This window comes from Erithacus rubecula (genome assembly GCF_903797595.1).
Source record: "Erithacus rubecula genome assembly, chromosome: 10".
Classification (NCBI taxonomy): Eukaryota; Metazoa; Chordata; class Aves; order Passeriformes; family Muscicapidae; genus Erithacus; species Erithacus rubecula.
In genome coordinates, this window is record NC_136662.1 from 20,723,299 (window position 1) to 20,743,331 (window position 20,033).

The window sequence follows — 20,033 nt, forward strand, 5'->3', positions numbered from 1 at the left end:
CAGCATCAGAGTGACCAGGTGTTCTGTGATTAATCATTCAAGATCCCAAGTTTCGTGTTCATGTTGTGTTAGGACACAACATCTTGTGTTATGAAAACAACAGTGGGAATTTCAGAGTGGGATCTGGAGGTGCACAAAGCCAATGAGAAGGAAATCTACAACAAAGGGTAAGGATAGATTTGGGTGGGACAAGCTCTTGCACAGAAGGTCTGCTGGATGCAGTAGAAATGAATTATATAGAAACCTGCTGCTGTGCATGCTTCCATCTTCTACAGACCCAGCAGATACACAGTCTCACACTGCAGTCTGCTCCCCTTGAACAATAAAAACAATGGAAAGGGCAGAGCCTTCACACAGCCAGAGATGCTATCAAATTATGCTGCACAGATTAAAAACATGCAGGAGTTTCCCAGGATGATATAAATTATTGATCTATCCCATTTCTCATGTTTCCCAAATGCTTGTAAATGTTACTATACAAAAACATCTGTACAAAACTGCCTTAATAAATTTATTCCACGAAGAAAAAAAAAGTTAATTTAATCTCAGAATCACATGAGAGACATTCTGTTTGAGAAGCAGCAAGCATGCAGAATCCCAGTGTGGATTCCATTGTGCATACCTGCTCAAACCCTCAGCATTCACCCTCTGAACACCTGCAAGTGCCTGACAGAGGCAATTGGGCTGGTGATTTCTTACCCACAACAGGCAATCTGTTGATACACTGTGAAACCAGTATTAGGAGATGCTTTAGTCAAAATGCTGCAGGTTATTAATCACAGCTTTGGGGTTTCTGACAGGATGTTTTGATAAAATAAATCTATTTTAAGTGACTGTAATGAAATACTAACCGGTTTTTGAAGGGCTTTTAAGATGTTTTTAAGAAGTTTCAGATCAAAGACTCAGTTAATGTAACCTCCATGCATTAAATATTTAGTACTTATTCAGTCACTTGAGCACTCAGGCATCTTGACATTGTAAAAGGAGGAGAGGGAAATTGAGTTTAAGTCAGTTTTACACAGTGGGATTTTTCAGTTTTTATGTTAAAATCCCAAGCATGTAATTTTAATACAAAGGGGTCTATTCTTCTACAACAGTATATGCACCACCCATTAAAGGAATTCTTTGTTCACCTGCACAGATGGGAGAATAAATCCTCTATAGTGTCACTTCAGTAGAAACTGTTGTGCTGGGATTAACATCATGATTGAACATTATTCTGTCTCTGAGCTCTCTGATGGACAAAACCAAATGCACACACTTCTCTTTCCTGCACAAGTAGGCACTTAGAAGGAACACAGATTTTTAACAATGGCAGATAAATTTAAGCAAGTTCTTTTTAGATTTGGATTATGTGATTATAAGATATTTCCATTTTCTAGCATCCCTGAATTCCAACAGCTGCTCTTTACCATTTCATTTCTTCCAAGAAATGCGCAGAGGTCTCCAAAACAGATCAGGGAAATAATCCTATTTGGGGACTTATTAAAAGAGATGTCTTAAATTAATAAACTGCAGATTAGTAGGGGCTGGATATCCATTCTGAAAATTAAACACTATATATAAATTTTACAATTTCTGAAGCACCACCTTTCTTGTGAAAGCTTGCTGAGCATAGTAGGAACTTGAGGATGACTTCAAGCAGAATGAAGACACTCTTGAGTGCATTTCTTGGCTCACTTGCAGAGGATTATAGACACTAAAATATTAAAAATTGCCTTTACAGCTATTGCCGTGACCCACATTAACATCTATTCTCAGAATCAAGGAAAGTACTGTGCATTTGTATCTTGTTTAATACAAACATGGACACATCCAAGTTCTTTGATTTGCACAGTTGCTCTAAGGCTATGGTATTTCACATTAATTTGTAATACGTAAAGGAAAGAAACAACCTTACCTTAAACACTACCAATATATGAAAAAAAAAAAACCCAGCAAATGGTTCTGCATGGTTTTCACAGACATTTCCCAAATTTCATCACAAACATTTCCCCAAAATTTACAATGTGATTGAAGATGACTGCACCCTAATTTGAAAAAATCTAAAACTGACCTCTGAAGTAATGGCAGCAATACATATTCCCAAATCTGGTAAGGCATCATCATTGCATGACCCTATTTGTCATAAGTGTCTTCTGAATGTTAAGCAAGCACAAAGGCTGTGTGTCACCACAGGCTCAGCCCTGACACTGGAAGACAAACAGCACTGAAAACTGCACATGGATCTCCTGCTACCCACATGATCTCATCTGTTTTTATCAAAGAATTGTCTCGTTTTTCCCTGCTTTCACTGCTGGCCATGGCTCTGGAGCTCCTATCTTCTCTGCCTTTCTAAATTATATAAACACATGGTGCAGGAAGGTGCAAGGTGATTTTACAGGAATAAGACATTTCTTGGTATGTAACTTGAGTATTTCATATGCATGGTTGCCTCTGTGTGCATGCCACACTGAGAAACTCCCAAACAGTAAATTAAACAAATTAATCCTTGCTCTGCTGAAGAAGAAACTATGTCAGAATGTCTATGCAAAGAATTCCAAACCACAAGACAATCCTCACCACATAAAGGATGTTAAGTACTCCAACAGGTCCCTCACTGATTTACCCAACAGTCAGAATGTATCTACAATGTCCTACTGAACAACTTCATGTCTGTGTTTCTTTTGTGGTTTCTTTGTTTTTGTTGAGAGTGAAGACCTGTGTTAAAACCACCTAAACAGCCAATGAATCAAGATGAATCCTGAATAATTTATCTGTGTGAAAGTAGATCTCTAAAGATTTCCTGGAATCTTAGAAATAATTATATCCTCAAAGCAGGAAGTTTAGGAAAAGACAGAGATAATAATTTGGTTAATTCTGAAACAACTACCATCTAGATGCAATCTAGGAGAACCTTTACTGTAATGAGGCACAGCTCAGGAGAAGTCAGGTATCAGATCCTGTCCTGCTGCGTCTGTCACTGACATTGTACTCCAAATGAAGGCAGCTAGGACAGGGGCAGGGTAAGAAGATTGTGACCAATGCTCCAGTGCAGGTGTCATAAAAATGAGAGGAAGTGGTTTTGATAATAACAAAAAAAAGTCTTTATCCAATTCCATACTGAATGAAGCATTTTGAAATACTCAACTTGACTGCTGCATTTTCAGATGCTCTGTGGATTAAAAATGAAAAAGGAAGAAATAAAGAAAAATGGAAAGGGGAGGCTGTCCAAAATTAGCAATATTAAAACATTAAATATTTCAAATGGTATTGATCAAATGACAGGAAATGTGAGAATTATCACATATGTTTACCTATAGAAATTAATGCCATTCAGATAGATTCCAGTTTATTGTAAGTTATAATGTTTCAACTTATAATGAATATGACCTTTTGAAATCAGGATATATCCATACATAATGTTTTGAGATGTAATGGACTTCTGAAAATAAGCAATCTTGGCTATATGTTAGATATTAACAGGAGAATTATTCCAGGCTTTCAGAATTTGGGATCATTTGAGTAACTATCAGTTTACACAACTCTGATAGGAAGGTGTTTCCCAGAGAGATTAAATGTGGACTGTCCCTGGAACCAAAACTGTAAAATTTTGTGCTCATGTTGGCTGCAGCCAGGGGTGCAGATGAGTATTCCCAGCACACAGGATGTGGTATGAAGCTGCTGTAAGGAATTCTATCCATGATCAGTGCTGAAATGCATCTGCCACCAGTGCTGAGTGCAGCCAGGGAGATCTGATGATGTGTGATCAGCTCCAGAGGTTTACTATCATGACACATGATTGTCATGCAGTCAGCTTTGTTCCTTGCCTTATCATCATTATGGGGCTTTTGAATCCAAGAAAGAATATGTTGAAACACCTTTGTAATTTCTAGCAAATTCAATGCAATGCCCAGAAGAGCCCAGTGTTCTGAACATGGGTTCCTGTTAAAAGTCTCCTGTTGATGTTTTCCAATAAATCATGTAGTGTGTGCTGCTAACAGAGTACAGGCTATCCTGCTTTCTAGCACATGGAGAAACTTCTGCAGCTAATCAAAGAAGTGAATTAGTATTTTAGGGATGCTAATCACCATTAGTCCAAGGTCTTTCTAAACCTCTTGTTGTGATTCAGAACTATTGCATGTAAAGTTAATAATTTGTGACTTTATGAAAGAGAAGAGAGATTGTCTGCATCTCAAAAAATACATAAATATAAAAAAGGGTCACTCCCCTCGTTTATTTAAAAAAAAAAAAAAAAAAAAGGATTATGGAGCAATCATTCTGTGGTCCCCTGTTGCAGGAAAGAACTACTTTCTTTCCAAGTTTTCAGATTGAGGATGTCAGGAAATTTGTGCCATTGCATGTAAACACATGAAACTGGGGTGGAAATAATTTCTTGTTAAAAAAAGAACACAGGTGCAGTTCTTATCAAATAATAAAGACAGATGAGAACAGGAAAGGTTTTGACATGCAATTGTCATTCACTTCTACCAAAAATTTGCTTGGAATATTCTGGAGATGGCTGCTACAGGAACCATCAGTTTACTTTTCTTGGTACTACCTGATGGCTCATACTGGCTTTGCAGTACATAGAAAGGGAAGCAGTTGTTGTCCAGGAGCTTTGCAATACATTGATTTTCCTTTTTCTTTTTTTTTTCTTTTTTTTTTTTTTTTTTTATTTAACTTTATAATGAGCAGAGAGAGAGTGGCATATATAAAGTCATTGTATTGCAACATTTATAAATTCACTGTAGTTCTAAAGGAAGTCCAGATGTCTAAAAGAGGAGTTTGTTTTTGCCTGTATTTCTCTGGGAAGATGAAAAATCTGAGATTTCAGAGACCACAGTCATTCTGCTCCATTATTGTCATAGCAACAAATGATCTTGAAGCACTGTATGCAACATCTATAGCCATTTGCAGTATAGCTCTAGCTACTAACTTGTTTCTGTTAATGGCTGGCATGAACCAGTCTCTGTAATCTCTGCAATTTAATTGATGAACCACAAAACAAATGGTCATAGTTAATAAAATTATATTTTGCCATCTGTGTCCAGTAATGAGAAAATCTGAATTATAGGAATGAAAAAGAATGAAGTTTTCTTCCAAACAGATCAATGCATCCCACCTCTTTGTCAGCATTAAATTAGATGTTATCTGTTGCTGTGCATTTCCCTCCTTGGTTGCCATGGCTAATGGGAGTTTCAGCCAAGATGGACAAGAATTCTGTTTGACCATGGGGAATGTAATACCTTTTTCTCTGTTTTCCTATGAGTCTGTGTAGTATGAGTCTACAATCTTATTTGGTCTGAGTGCATCCAAGTCTCACTTATAGGAGGACAATTTTGTTCAGCTCTGCAGTGCTATTTGCTGTTACAAAAACTTATCTATTTCTATAAAAGAAATCTAGGGGATATGTGTAGTTTTATTCCTAAAGCCCTGAAGGATTTCAAAATCAGCTGGAGCTGAAGGCAAATCTGGTGCTGCCACAGTATCTCATAAGGGTGATTACAACAGCAGAAAAGTACACCTTTGGAACACAAATTCTGTTTTCCTGAGTTCACATTCTGAGCAGTTTGTTCTCTTGAGAGTAAGGATATAAATTGTGTGGACTCTCCATAAAGAGGCCACTACAATTTAAAGGAAAAACCAAAACAAGAAACAACCCATCCCAAAACCTTTTATAAATTCTCTAGGAATTGCTATATCATTAATTCCCACAAAAGATAGATGGTCCCCACACAGAAGATAAGCAGAGTAATTTATGGTGATAACTTGATTGCCTAGACCATGCCAAAGATTTGGACCATTTCCCTAAGCTTTAGAGAGGAAGACAGACTAAGGCAAGAAGGAGAGCATATTGTATCCACTCACAGGAGACAAAGAACATGCAATGCTGCTGAGCACCCTGTTTTGTGCAGCAAAGCTATTCTTGTTCTACACAGCACCTTCCAGATTTTGAAATATTCATTGTTTGGATTAATATCTATGTCTAGGTCTCAGACAAGACTTGATGGATCTCACTGTATTGCCAAAATATCTCCTTTTTTTTCACCACAGTACCATCAACCTCTGTTTTAGTCGTCATCTGTTAATCTATAAAGTGCCCTTAATCAGTCATCTCTGACATTCCTATAAATTTCCCATCAGACATAACACATTACAGGCTATTTTTCATTCTCAGAAGGCAAATAAGAAAAACAGACTTGAGGTCCTGAATCACATAAACTGTACAAAATAGCAGACTCATTTCCAGCCCTTTTCCTGAAAACCACCGCCATAATTTGAGAAGCTCAGTACCTACAAATAGGGCCTAGTTTCCAAAACACTAAAATTATTTTTTTGAGGGGTGTAAACGTTAGAAGTTGGGGTTCAGTTTTGTGATCAGGAGCTCTGAAAAGGGAAGTTTGTGTTCCCAGCATGTGCAGAAGAGGATGTGCAGAGGCGCGGCGAGGGCGCGGGGATCGGCTGCGCTGTCCAGGGTCCTGACAGGGACGGGAGATCGGTCCTGCTCCCAACTCCAAAATCACCTGGATGCCACGCTGACCTCTGGAAATGAACATCCAAGGCTTTACACAAGCTGCTTCCAAGCAGTCCAGGTTTCTGAAATAGTCTCCTTTCCCATTCTTCTGCAGTCAGAAGAATGTCATGAACTTTAACTCACTGATATTTATGCAATATTTTGGAGGCTGACAGAGCAAAGTTAAAAAAAAAAAAAAAAAGGTTCTCTTTAAAGACAGGCATGAAATTTTCCCTTATTCCATGCTGAGAACTGTGCAGCATTCATAAATATGGAAAGACTAGTTAATATTTTAATTCTAAGCAACATAGATTTTTTAAAAGGGGGGTGGGGGGAAAGAAAAACAAACAACATTTAACAATATGCAGCTGTTACTAATGAATTAAGAAGCTGATTAAAAATAGAATTATGGATATTAATGCATTATTGTAAACCACCACAATGCAGAAAATCTAAGTGGAGGAAAAAAGTATGTATTATAAAATCATGAAGTTGCCAGATTTTGATAAAGTAATAATCATCTTAAATTTTAACTAATTAGGAGTAAGTGTAAAAATGGATGCAATTAATGAGAAATTAAAAATATATGGAAGGAAAATTATTTCTAAAACAGATTTTTCTTTCATGCATACTCATGAAAACTCCTGAAATGGATGGTGTCTCTTCTTTGTCTTCCTCCATGTTACACATTTGTTAGAACATCTGAAAAGGTTGCTCAGAAAAACACACTTTCTGTAGAAAGGTATGTCCACAATTCTAGGGAATTCTGAGTGAAAATATTTGACTGTGGGCCTAAGGCTGGCTTTTTTTTTTCCACTGGAAATGTCATGTAACTGGGGCCTTTTCAATCCGTGTTCATTTTCTCAGATTGTTCTCTGCTGCCACAGTATGGTGCTCAGCTGCTGTTTGAAAACATGAAAAAGAGGATCTTTATCAGAGACTGCAGTTCTTTTCATGTACCAATATGACTGGTTGCCATGTAAGAGCTCTTTTAAAGAGCATTAAAAAGGCTTTAAGCTGTATCTTACATTTCCTGAGTGAAAAAAACAGTTTTCAATTAAGTACCTACTGCTTTACATTAAAAAGCTCATGTCTCCTCGTGTTGTTTGTATGTCATTTTGTCTTCAAAACAAAGATAAATATTGCTTTCAGTATTTGTGGATAATAGCAGCACTTCAACAGCAGCAGGCTTTTTCTATGAAAACACTCTTTTTTGTCTTTTCCAGGAATATCATAATCTTTTAAAATAAAATATATTTGAATGTAACATGATGTCTTAAAAAAAGGATGGCACTGGCCTCGTTTACATGTAAGTTTGATGTTCTCCATCATTACACTATTCTTTGATTCAAAAATACTTTGCTAACAGTGTAGAAAAGGGTCATTAACATCATACTGAAATCAACAACAGACCAATAATATCTCTCAGCTGTGCTTTCTTACATGTATTATGTTTTCATGAGCCTTACTTTCTCTCTTCAAGTACATATCTTCAAATACTGAGGTCAACAGTAAGGATGCACTGAGCCAGCTGGGGCCACCTGAGCTAGACTGCCTTGGTATCTACTATCTTATAATCTGCATCAAAAATATGTTCTTATGTCTTTATTTTCTCATTTCTATACGATATCTCCCCAAATCCCTTCTGACATACAGGCAGAAGTCTTCTTAGAGCCAGCTTTTAGATTAAGGTTTAAGGACAAAAGAGATAAAGTCTTACTGAACATGTGCATGGCAAGGACAAAGAGCTCCAGGATTAGTACAAATCTCTTATGCAGAAGACCTCAAATTCACACCTTACTCATATACTACTAAAAAAAAAAAGATTGCTGAGCAGTAGAGGGATTCACTTTATACACAGACATTCAGCATATTTATAGAGAAGTGCAAAAAAGGAGGGGTTTATTATTATTTTTTTCCTGTGGTCATGTTGTTATAGTGGTAGTACAAGTTCACAACAAAACACTAGGGCACCAAGCCTAAGTGCTGATTGCTTTGACACTGGAGCTTAAGGACATCTTTACACACATTCAGCTTGAAGTCATGAACTGCCAGTAACTTTACCATGTCTATTTAACATGCTTAAGTTTAAATCTACACTTAAGTGTTTTGCTGGATCAGAGACACAATACTCAGTTTACATAAATTATGTGAACGAGATTTTGCCTGAGGTATTTAGAGATTTTAATACATTATACTTACATTCTAGAACTGGTATAAAGTTAAATCAATAAATAGTTCTTTCTTTGGTTAAATTAAAAGGCATAAATCCAAATCCTTTGGACTGAGCAGACTTTAAAATTGTTAAATAAATCTTCAATCCCAAGGTTTTAGCCCTACAGGTAATGTGTGCCAGGCTAACCATCTTCTGGATCTACAGTCAAAGAATAAAGATAAAAATACTGCACCAGTCCCACAGATGCATTACACAGTCACCACTCAGGAGATCTAAACAGAAACCAACTCAAACACAGCCAAAATCCCAGCAGAGTCAATGCAGTGAAGTGCTACGGGGCAAATGTAGTTAATAGCTCCACATAGCACGATTTCCCCTCCGTGCGAGTACATTCAGCATCACTATCAACATGGTAATTATTGCTTAATGCTGTGCTACAAAGCAGAGAAAACAAATCTCTGGGAATGGAAGTGCAAGAAGACTGAAGGCATTCTAGGGTTTTCTCAGGGTTCTAAGGGCCCTACATACCCTCAAAGTACACAATGGCCTGCAGGGCAACTAAATAAATTTTAAAACCATGAAAAAGCTTTATGTTGGTGTACACACAGGACCTCAGACTGAGGGGGTTTTTTATGAGATTATATTAATTGGTTCTGCTATGTTATTTCCCAAGCACCAACTAAAAAACAGGCATTCTAGTCAGCACTGAAAATGGAAATTAAAAATGTATTCTTCATGTCCCCAGAAGCTTAGGGTGCAGTAACTAAAGGCAACAGCCTAGATCTGAGGTTGAACTTTCTGTGTGGACAAAACCAGCAGGTTTCCCACTGGGATTCAAGTCACTCCATGGAGCTTTGTGGCACTCAACCAAGTAGGAGAAAGTGCTGAGAACAGGGATGAGTAAAACCTGCCTTTTACTTGAAATTTGCCATTGCTGTGAGAAAAGGAGTCAGACCCCAAAAAGCCTTCCTGCACCTGGCTGTTAGTTCAGCCATTTCAGGACATCTGACTAGATCATTAGTGTTCCCTTTCCAGGTGGAAGCCTGGACAAGTAACATGTCATTTCAACCTTTCTGGAAATGCAGCAGTACATATTAAGGGATGGACCAGATAGGGAAGACAATAGACAGAAGGACAAGGAAGACAAGTCCTAGACCAGGATATGGAGTCATGTGAAATGGTACTGAGATGGGGATATCGAGTGCCCAGAGGAGAACATGACTACCTTGTGCAGTCCTGGTATTTAAAAGACCTCACAGCTATTTTGGATTTGCCCTTCACAGCTCAAAGAGATAAGGGGAATGAATAGGAAAGAACAAAGCAGGATAAGTAACATAAGAGCAGAAAACAAATACCACAGCTTCTTTCTTCTAGCTATCTTAGGAGAGTATAAACTAAATGGAAAGAAAAGGGAAGGTTAGATTTGAGGCAAAGAAAGGGCAAGCCAGATGAAGGACAAGTGTGGAGTAAAGGTGAGAAGAGTCTGACTTGGAAATAGGAAGAGCCATGAAGCAAAAGGCCAACCTGAACAGCTACAAAAAGTCCAGTGGAAACTTCAGAAAGGTCACTGACTTTCCAAAGGTTTCCCTGAGTGGCTACAAGATCAAAGGGTGAAGCTTGGAACCTGTGCATGAAAACAGTTTGCATAGACTAACTTTGCCACACATAATTCATTTATTGTCATTTCTTTCAGGAAGTTCTTTTCTTAATAAAATAGATCATAACATTTTTATTTTTTTCCTTCAGCGGATTTCTTACCTCAATGGACTTTTGGCACTCAAAGGTTCTTTTTTGGTGAAGTGCTTTTTCCATTAGGTTTTTTTTTTGTTTTTTTTTTTTTTTTTTTAATGGTGAATGCTGGTTATAAAATGTGAGCTGCAAAACGGACTTAAGATTTGAATCCTTCTTCAAAATTTATGATTTTTTTACTCATAGTTAGATAAAAAACAGTTAAAGCAAATCTTTCTAGAAATTATTTTGCTTTATCGAACAGTCTTCTTTCTGTAATTTAAGAAATAACCAGTTTATGCATTTAGTAACCTTGCATGATAATAGCTGCAAATGATGATATTATTGAGTTTGGGTTTTTTCAAAAATTATCTATTGCTCCCAACTTGAACCAAAGTATTTCTTGGTTTTACCATTAATCTTTGTATATATCCTACAGACAGATGGCAACATTCAACAGTACCATCATTTCACCTATCCTTCCTACTCTGTGATTCCCACAGGCCCAGTTATCTCCCAGAACTCCCTTTAAATTGTAACAAAGAAATTTTCCTTAAAACTGATGGTATAGAATAGTCCCCTGTAATTTTTCATGTTATTTATATAATCTCCCTGGTAGCACACTGTGCTATTATATGCTATAAATCATATTTTATTTTGGAAAGAACTGCTGGTGGTGTTATTTTTAGGTCCAACTCTACTTCTGCTGATATCCAATCCAGCTAAGAAAATAGCTGTAGGAACATTTAAAATTTCACATACAGTGTTGGGATGACATCCATATTATGAATGTTTTGGGAACAGCAGTACTATAGGAGTAAAAAATACACCAGTGACTAAAGAGAACGTGTCCTGAGTATATACATAGCTGAGCTTTTACGCTACTGAGAAATGAGAAAGGAGATTTGCTTTTCCTAAGCACATTTCTGTGGCCTTTTTCAGGCCAAGTAAATTGCCACAAATTACATTTACATGACATTTCAACCTAGTTACAGTCAAATCCATTGGAAAATACAGTATCTGACACCAACAGGATTTCAAAGGTACCTTACATCACCCAGAAGCCTGTAACTTCTATTTTTTTTTTCAAAGCCTGAGAATATACTTTTCTTTTACAGAGCTGTTATTACATAACCCAGAGATGAATGCAGAAATGAGAAATTTAACCTTAGAAAAACTGCCTATTTTCTTTGCTTCATGCTTTAAAACGTTCATAACTGAGCAGTTAAAAATGGACCAGTAGAAAGCGGTAGAACCGATCAAGTATTTTTACCAGGGTACGAAGTCATTTAGTCAGTAAATAAAGGAAATTTGATCAACGAAGCGGCAACGTGACATCTGCTGTGCAGTTTCACAGTCTTAGGGCATCATTCTGCTCTCTCTGGTACCAGCATGGTTCAGGAGTAACTCATGTAAATTAAAAGCACACCCCAAAGTGGTGTGGAGTCAGGAGGAAGCACTGTGTTCCAGTCTGTGTCTTTCAGTGTTCCATATCTGACTTAAGAGATCGGCTCATTTACAGAGCCCTACATTAGACATATTGCCTTCTTGTTTTAAAATATGTGTGTTTAATATTTAATTTAACAGAATTCCATATTCCAGTCTCTGTGTACTGTGCAAGTCCCTTTGAGGCTCGTGGTTTGTATGTGCAGTCACAACTCTCCTCAAGTGTAATTTGGAAGCACCATTGCCTAATGGAGTGAAAGGAAGTATCTGGCTCTGATTAATCCTGGTTCTCTTTGGAGTGAGTAATGAAAATAATGCCCAGTCAGTGTCAATTTGTGAAGTGGGCTGTAGGAGTTGAGCCAGGCTGCCCAAAACTCATTTAATTTATTATGTGTGTCCGTGGAATGCTGGTGTAGGTACAGGTGCTGTCAATTGTCCACACACTTCAAGCACACACAGGCAATTTGAACTACCAGCTTCAAATGACAGCACACTCCAAAATTTTGCCAACTCTAAAAATTAATTATACTGCTGCACACATAGCTATTGCATGTGAGACTGAATAAGTATCATAAAATAGGTACTGTAAATGCAAAATGTGCTGGTGCTTACCTTTTCACAGAAATACAAAAATTATTTTTAACTCTCTTGAGCAGTGAAATACTGCATAGTATTTGTAGAGAGGAGAGACACATCAATAATATGCAGAAAAGTAATTCCACAATTTTAAAAAAAGCTCACAGATTTTGAACTTCTGATCTGTTGAGGCAAACCAAAGAAAATCTGAAGTTACCCAAGGCCAATAACAGCAGAATGAAAATAGGAGTTTAAATGGTACCTGGGTGACCATATCAGCTCACTTGCAGGAGAGACTATTTTCAAGAACATTTGGCACATCTAGAATGTGGGATAGCTCTCTGAAGTAAAGAATATGAACATTAAAAGGTCAGAAATAGTACAGCTAAGTTTTCCATTTAAATGGGAATGGGAAACTGCCATTTGGCTCTGAACCATTTTGTCATTCTGCATCCTAATGACAATTACTTGTCCCATACTGATATTTCACTTTCAATTTTCATAGAATTAGTGATAGTATTTCAGGAGTTAACAGAGGCAGAGTACTTTCTTTAGAGAAGACATGAAATTAGATTAGAAATTAGATTGCCTTGAAAACATTATATGCAGCAAAATGTGCACTCAGAAAGCCTCCAGGAGTAATCCTCTAGGCATGGCTTCTTGTGACTTGAGTTTTACTTTTCCACAGCAAAGGAAAAAAAACATAAAACAACAAACCAAAACAGCTCCAAAGATCTGTGGTGAGATTCTGCCATCTCCAAGACACACAACTAAAAACCACATAATCCAGGAGAAGTGAGATTGTTTCAAACTTCCCCAGCCCCACAATCACAGACTGCAGCAGGGGGCTGTGAAATTCCCCTGGAATGAACCCGAGGGGACCAGCAGCTACCTGGCAGCTGGGCAGATGTGCTGCAGCTTCCCCTTCCACCTTATCCCCCCTCAGCCCTGTGCCAGCATGAGGACTCAGGAGCTTGTCCTCAGAAGGCATCTCTAAACTACCTTTCACCAAGAGCTGCCAGGGTACCCTCCCTTGGCCAGGAATAGAGCTTCTAAGGGCCTCTTTATGCCAATCTGATTCCTCTTGTCTTACATAAGGGGCCAGGGCAGGGACACAGCTCGCTTTCTGAGCTCTAAATCTATCCTATATGGCACGCAATTCTCCAAAGTACAGCCAGCTTCTGCTTTTATGGAGCACTGTGCAGTGAAGAATGAAGGATCCTGTTTTTCACCATTTAAAGATGTATGATAGCAACAAAGCTCTATGTTAAAATATTTAACTCGCAGAGAACTTATGGAAATTGTCTATTCAAGCTCAGCAAAGACATTAAATTACCAAGCTGTTCTAGGACAGTTGTGTGTGGAGAAAAGCCAGAAATGCTCTGAGATTGTAATGTTGCTCACAAAGATTACAGTATGAGCCTGATTCAGAAGCTTTTTTATACAGCTTGGTGAGCTGCAAAATGTTACCATATCAATTTCTGCAAAACATACTGTGTGTGTACATATAGATATAAAAGCAGGACTTATACACAGCACATTTCCTGCCACATTTTGAGTGGCATCTGTTTGTTTAGTGTGCTGAAATATGAAAAATAATATTTAGCGACTACTGGTAACACAATGTTAACAAGATTTAAGAGTATAGCTCTGTCTGTCAAAATGCAGATAAAAGACAAATCCTTCTATCTCTGTGTTTTAATCAGTCAGATCAGAGGTTTGATGAATATGCAAATGTGACTGTTTATACACTAGTTTCAGAGTGAAAGGAAACAAATTCAGTTTCATTATAGAATTAATGACATCTCTGTCCTCTAAGATTAAGAATTAAAGCCCTACGTGCATTTAGATGATAGTGCTCTTTCTGCCCAGCCTCTGCTGATTTTACTTTTCTATTTTTCAATACTCCTTTCCCTTATAATTGTTTGCCCCCCTAATTGGAATGATCAATAATTAATGCCAGCTCATGGATATGCAATAGTCATCTTTAGAACCAGAACTGTACTGAACGTACAGAAAGGGTTAAAAATTACTTCTTTTGTTAATTCTGTTTTTACTCTTGTCTATAAGTTAATTTTTTCATCCAAGTTTTATGCCACCATAGGATCTCAATGGCCTTCTTCAATGATGGAAGCCTTTTATTTGTTTCAGTGCAGGGTATACATATGATTTCATTTTGATGTTCACAATATATGCTGGGTTTCTTTTCAAAGCCCCTGCTGCTGGGATCAGCAGCCTTCACAGCTTTCTGATTCTGAAACACACACTACAAGTTTAGACCAAATCAAATCTCAGAGAAAAGATTAAGAGTGTGGTACAAGTGCATTATAAAGTCTGAGAAAGAAAAAGTTTTTTAAAAAAGAGATTTAAGCTATTATTTTTTAATCTGATGATTTCTGAGTTGACATGGGAGTGGCTGAGTCATGCTTGCCAAATCCCCTGGACAGGCAACATTTCAGAAGAAGATTACAGCAAAGTGAGCAGAAGTTCAGCCTTACCATTAACCCTCCTTCCTGCTCCAGAAGAACCATGACACTTCATTTTATGTGGCCATTAGGATCTACACAGACACCACTGAATCCCTTTTAATTGCAAATCACCAAAGCACAAATTTTTAAGAGAAAACAAAATTGCTATTTTGTGAATGTTTTGCATTATTTTATCAAGAAATGTTATCTTCTGGGTTCAACACCCCATATTTCTTTCTGAACAGAAAAGCTCTTCCAGAAAGACAAAAGATCAGAGTACTCTAAAAATCACATTTCTTCATAAAGATGTTTCAGTTTCATTTTTTAATGTCTTTAGAGGTGAACTGATCCTACACAGGAATCTAGCATTGCCTTGACTATCACAAAGGAAATATTTTATGTGAAATTAAATTAGCATTTGTCTACATTTCACCATGCAAGTACACTTCCTCCTGTGTCATTGATAGCAAGAAAACAAATAGGTGTTTGTGGGTGCTTGGGCAAGGATGATGAACCCTACTCTGGGAGCATTGAAGGGTAGGTAGCCACAAAGAATCATGCTGGCAGGTGTGCCTGGTGCTTACCACGCTGAGCCCCAGCAGCTCCCTGCAGAAGTAGTCCATGTTCCTCCTCTGGAGGTTGCCCAGGTAGTGCTGGAGGCGGGTGTAGGTGTAGGGGTAGCAATAGGCAAACTGGTAAGTGTCGTCCTCTCGGTCGAAGCAGAAAGCAAAGGACATGACATAGTTCTTCCTGTGGTCTGGGCAGCGGTAGTAGTACACGTTTTTGGAGGGGATTCTTTGCCTGAAAAATAAAAACATGTATGGATTTGTGTTAATTGTTGCATTTCTACATGGATATATGACATCTGAACCAAAATGAAAAAATGAATCTCTGTGTGAGATTCAGATTTCCTCCAAAGCAAAGGAAGGGGAACAGCTTGAACAGCCCAGGAGCTGGCCAGGAGATCCCAGAGCCTGTGTTTGGGAGCACTTGTGCAGACCAGGGCTGTGACAGCTCTGGGGCCACTGTCACCACAGGGACTGCAGCACTGCCCAAGCTGGCAGAGTCACCACTGCAGGGAGAGCATCATGCAACCAGGGAAACACATTCCCATAAAGTGAAAAGGATGGCAGGGTGTCCAAATATCCTCCACCTCACTGTCAGGCTGCTGCAGCCTCCCTCCACCCACAGCTCAAACACAGGCCCCAGTCAAACCTACATCCTTTCTTAGAGTTCAATTCACCAGCACACAGAGGGGACACAGCTAATGAACAAATGTCAATATAAGGCAACTCTGACAAAACTATTACTGAAATTCAGAACATCTTTATATATATGTATGTAAATATATATGTATGCATATGTACATCCTTAATAGTTAGGATACATATCAACATCTAGCCAAAAAAATGGACCAAAAGATAAATTCTTGAGGTTAAAAAACAAACCAACAAATAATCAAAAAATCATATAAAAAACCTTCAGGTATGGAAAATAACTATGTATTAAAATAGAAACAAAGGAGAAACGAGATTTTTTCCCATTCCAAATTGGACTGCTGCCCTCCCTGACATTTTCTGGTTTGTCTGACAAGATAGAAATGAATATACATGGTAGTAAATTATTATGATAAAGACATTTATGTCATTTTTATCAAGGTGGTATCTCTGAGGAATAACAAATATCTGCCTGCAATCTCTCACACAACTCCAATTATTTTCTTACTTTTCAAGAGAAATAACTAATATTTCAGAGGTGGGGCAAAAACTTGTTCTATGGATGAGAAATGTTCACTATTTCTGTTTGTATGCTTTATTAATTTCTTAGGTGGAATTTCCAGCTTCATTCAAAGAGGAATAGTCTCCAATCATGCCATGCACTTGTAATTTGTTGTAAGTAACTTACCAGTCATGTTTGGCAACAAAATGCTATGGTCCTGCAGACTCTACCTGATTCAATTACAGAACCTTATAAACAGGTCTCATCTAATGATTGAAGCAGATCTCAGCTGATCTGGGATCATGGTGAGGGAAAAGCATAACAAGATTTACAGACATAGCAGCAGTAATGTGTCTCTGTAATCGTTCTGAGAAGCTGGTCTGCTGCAGAGCCTCAGCTTTGGCCTCTCATTGCTAATATGGACTAGAGGACAAAACCCTCTCATTATACACAGGTACATGTTTGCCAATTAGCAGCAGTTAACGAGTCTGACCAGCAAGACTCAGGATCTACAAAGAGAAACAGAAAGGAACTGAGATTTTCTTGACAAAGCAAAATAAAGAACCAGTGAAGCAGTTAATTACACCCAGAAAAAGAATTTATCTGCCCTTTTTAATGCCCTGCTTCTTGAACACTCAGAGCCTCAATAACTTCACCATCATGACCAAGCATGAGCCAGCTGTGCCCAGGTGGCTAAGAAGGCCAATGGCACCTGGCTAGTACCAGCAATGGTGTGGCCAGCAGGGCCAGGGCAGTGACTGTCCCCTGTACTCAGCACTAGTGAGGCCACATCTCACATTTAGATTGGATATGAGGGAATATTTCTTCAATGAAAGGTTGTCAAGTATTGGAAGAGGCTGTCCAGGCAAGTGGTGGAGTCACCATTCCCAAAGGTGTTTAAGGGATGTGCAGATGTGGCACTTGGGGACGTGTTTTAGGGGCAGCACCAGCAGTGCCAGCATAAAAGTTGGACTCAATAATATTAAAGGACTTTTCCAACCGAATGAATCTATGGTTTGATGATTTTTTTTGTTAAATAAGACACTTGCTCCTCACTAAGATCTGCAAATTATATTTAACACACAAATATAAAAGACAGGAAAACAAACCTTTTATTTTTTTTTTTAAGTATCAGTAGGGAAAAAAAGCCACCAGCCATCTGCATGCAGCACTCTTACCTAATGGTTTTCTTCAGTATCTTAACATATTTCTATCATTCACCCTCACTCTGGAGTGCTATAGGACATCCCTCATTTGATCTCAAATCAAGCAGATGATATGGCAGTGGGTAAATGTATTCCAGCTCCCAGTCCTCAAACCGTAATGCAAGTTTAAACAGTATGTTGCTGAGTTGTTGAACTTTATTTGTTTCCAAATTAGCATGGGAAAAATAATAAAGGACAAGCTTCGCTTTGTGCTATAAAAATTTCATGTAAAATGAGACCAATAGGAGGAAATTCAGGATTTTAGAAAGGCTAATGCCAATTGAAATTCATCTGCTGATAGTTAATGTTTAAATGACACATAGTTCTCCTTGGTTCAATAACTTTCTACTTTTAAGCAAGTTGAAGACAACTTTGTTAATGTATTAAAGGCACTTTTGATATTTCATTCCCTTTCCCCTTCATTATAAAAGCTAAGCATCTGTTTTATTATCCACTTTGACACATCACTTTATGGCTGCATTTGGCTATTATGGCTAATCTTGATGTCTAGGACATCTGGTATTGACATTTCACTATCTGGTGTCTGACACAACAGCAGAAACCATCCTCAGTTCCCAGGTTTAAATTCACCCTCCCAGGGCAAAAAGTGCCCAAACTCTTAATTCAAACCATATCTTCCAAAAATAATTATAATAGTACTCCTGTCACTGCTAATCTATTTTTATCTCTCCTAGCACTTTGTCACTGCTAATCTATTTGTGAGTCATATAGAGAAAGAGAGTTAGCGTTTAGATCCCAACAACACATCTTTACACACAGGAGCTTAATCAGATTGAGATCTTATCAGGGAATTAAAGAAGAAAAGAAAAAAGGGAGAGAAAAGGAAAGAAAAGAGACAAAGTGCAAGATATCACCAACTGAGTTTTTGATAACAAAAAGACATTGCTCAGTTCTTGAATTAACCTTTGTGTCCTAGACACACTATTGTTTACTCTTTCCCTTTTTTGTTCTGTGCCTTCTGGAAAAGGACACCCACACACTGTGGCAGCAGCTGCTCCTATTAATTTAAAGCTATTACAAAAATTAAAATTAAACCCAATTACTTTGGCTGGTTTATAGCTGGGGAACGGCTTAGTCTGATTGTTCCCTCTGGTTATGGACAAAAACAATATTCCTACCTACAGGCAGCTGCCAGTGGAATACTAATGCATCTAGGGCCTGGCAGGAGCAGATTCAGAATGCAGTATAACTGCATATCTTACTAAAGAAAAATATCTTATCATGGATCTGCAGAAATGCACCAACTTCTGACGCTGTGAGTCACAATGAAGCTGATTTGTAGTTAGAGGCAGGAAGGCAAAATGATGGTGGAAACCTCAGTGCTCTGATTTGTCCCTTTGCATTTCCAGGCAGCTCTCACTCAGCAATGCATCCTGCTAATTGATACACAACTGCCTGGATCTCTGAGTTCCTGAATGGTTATTTAAAGGAGAAATAACCACCCCCAGTCCAAGTGCAGCCACAGAGAACAACGTGAAAACAACTCATTTCCAGTCTGTTTTCTAGATGCATTTAAAGAAACGAAGCTTGATATTATACATCAGTTTGACACAAATTCAGAATGCCTGTTCTTAAAGATAAACACAAAACTCTTCTGTCCAAGGAAGAAGGAAGCACAGAAATGTGGAGTCTCTCTCTATTTTGATGCCAATAGTCCAGTGCCAAAAGCTTGAGCCTTTGAGTGTCCTCTCCTCCCACCTGACAAGGCAGCACTCCCAGCCCAGCAGATTTGTTGCTCCAAGTGTGAGTGTGCATGTGCTTGCCTGTTCCTGTCTCCTTGCTTCAGTGCAGTCTGGATTCAGGACATTTGCTCTGTTTTGGTACTGTGCAATAGGATCAAATTTTTCAGTGTACAAAAAATAACAATTCCAACTGTAGTCCTTACGCAGTGTCAAAACCTGATGACTTTAGAGGTCCATGAGTTTAGTCTTTGGTACTACAAGAGGCAGTAAGGGATATAATACAGAACTTAAAAAACTTCATCCTAACTATACATCTAATTTGAACATAATTTCAACTTCAACTCTAAGAATTTTGACTTTAAAATCAAACTTTACTATCTCTCCTTTCTTTTTCTTTTTCTTTTTCTTTTTCTTTTTCTTTTTCTTTTTCTTTTTCTTTTTCTTTTTCTTTTTCTTTTTCTTTTTCTTTTTCTTTTTCTTTTTCTTTTTCTTTTCTTTCTTTCTTTCTTTCTTTCT

At 37.9% G+C, this 20,033-nt stretch overlaps 1 protein-coding gene across 1 annotated transcript in view; it reads right to left on the reverse strand.

Annotated features, from left to right (window-relative positions):
* The window catches only part of LOC306806119 (BEN domain-containing protein 5), a 549,457-nt gene that overhangs the window by 188,190 nt on the left and 341,234 nt on the right, over window positions 1–20,033 (reverse strand). The window contains exon 5 of the mRNA XM_079314569.1: window positions 15,475–15,691. Coding sequence (XP_079170695.1) covers window positions 15,475–15,691 — 217 coding nt within the window. The remainder of the gene's footprint in view (window positions 1–15,474; window positions 15,692–20,033) is intronic.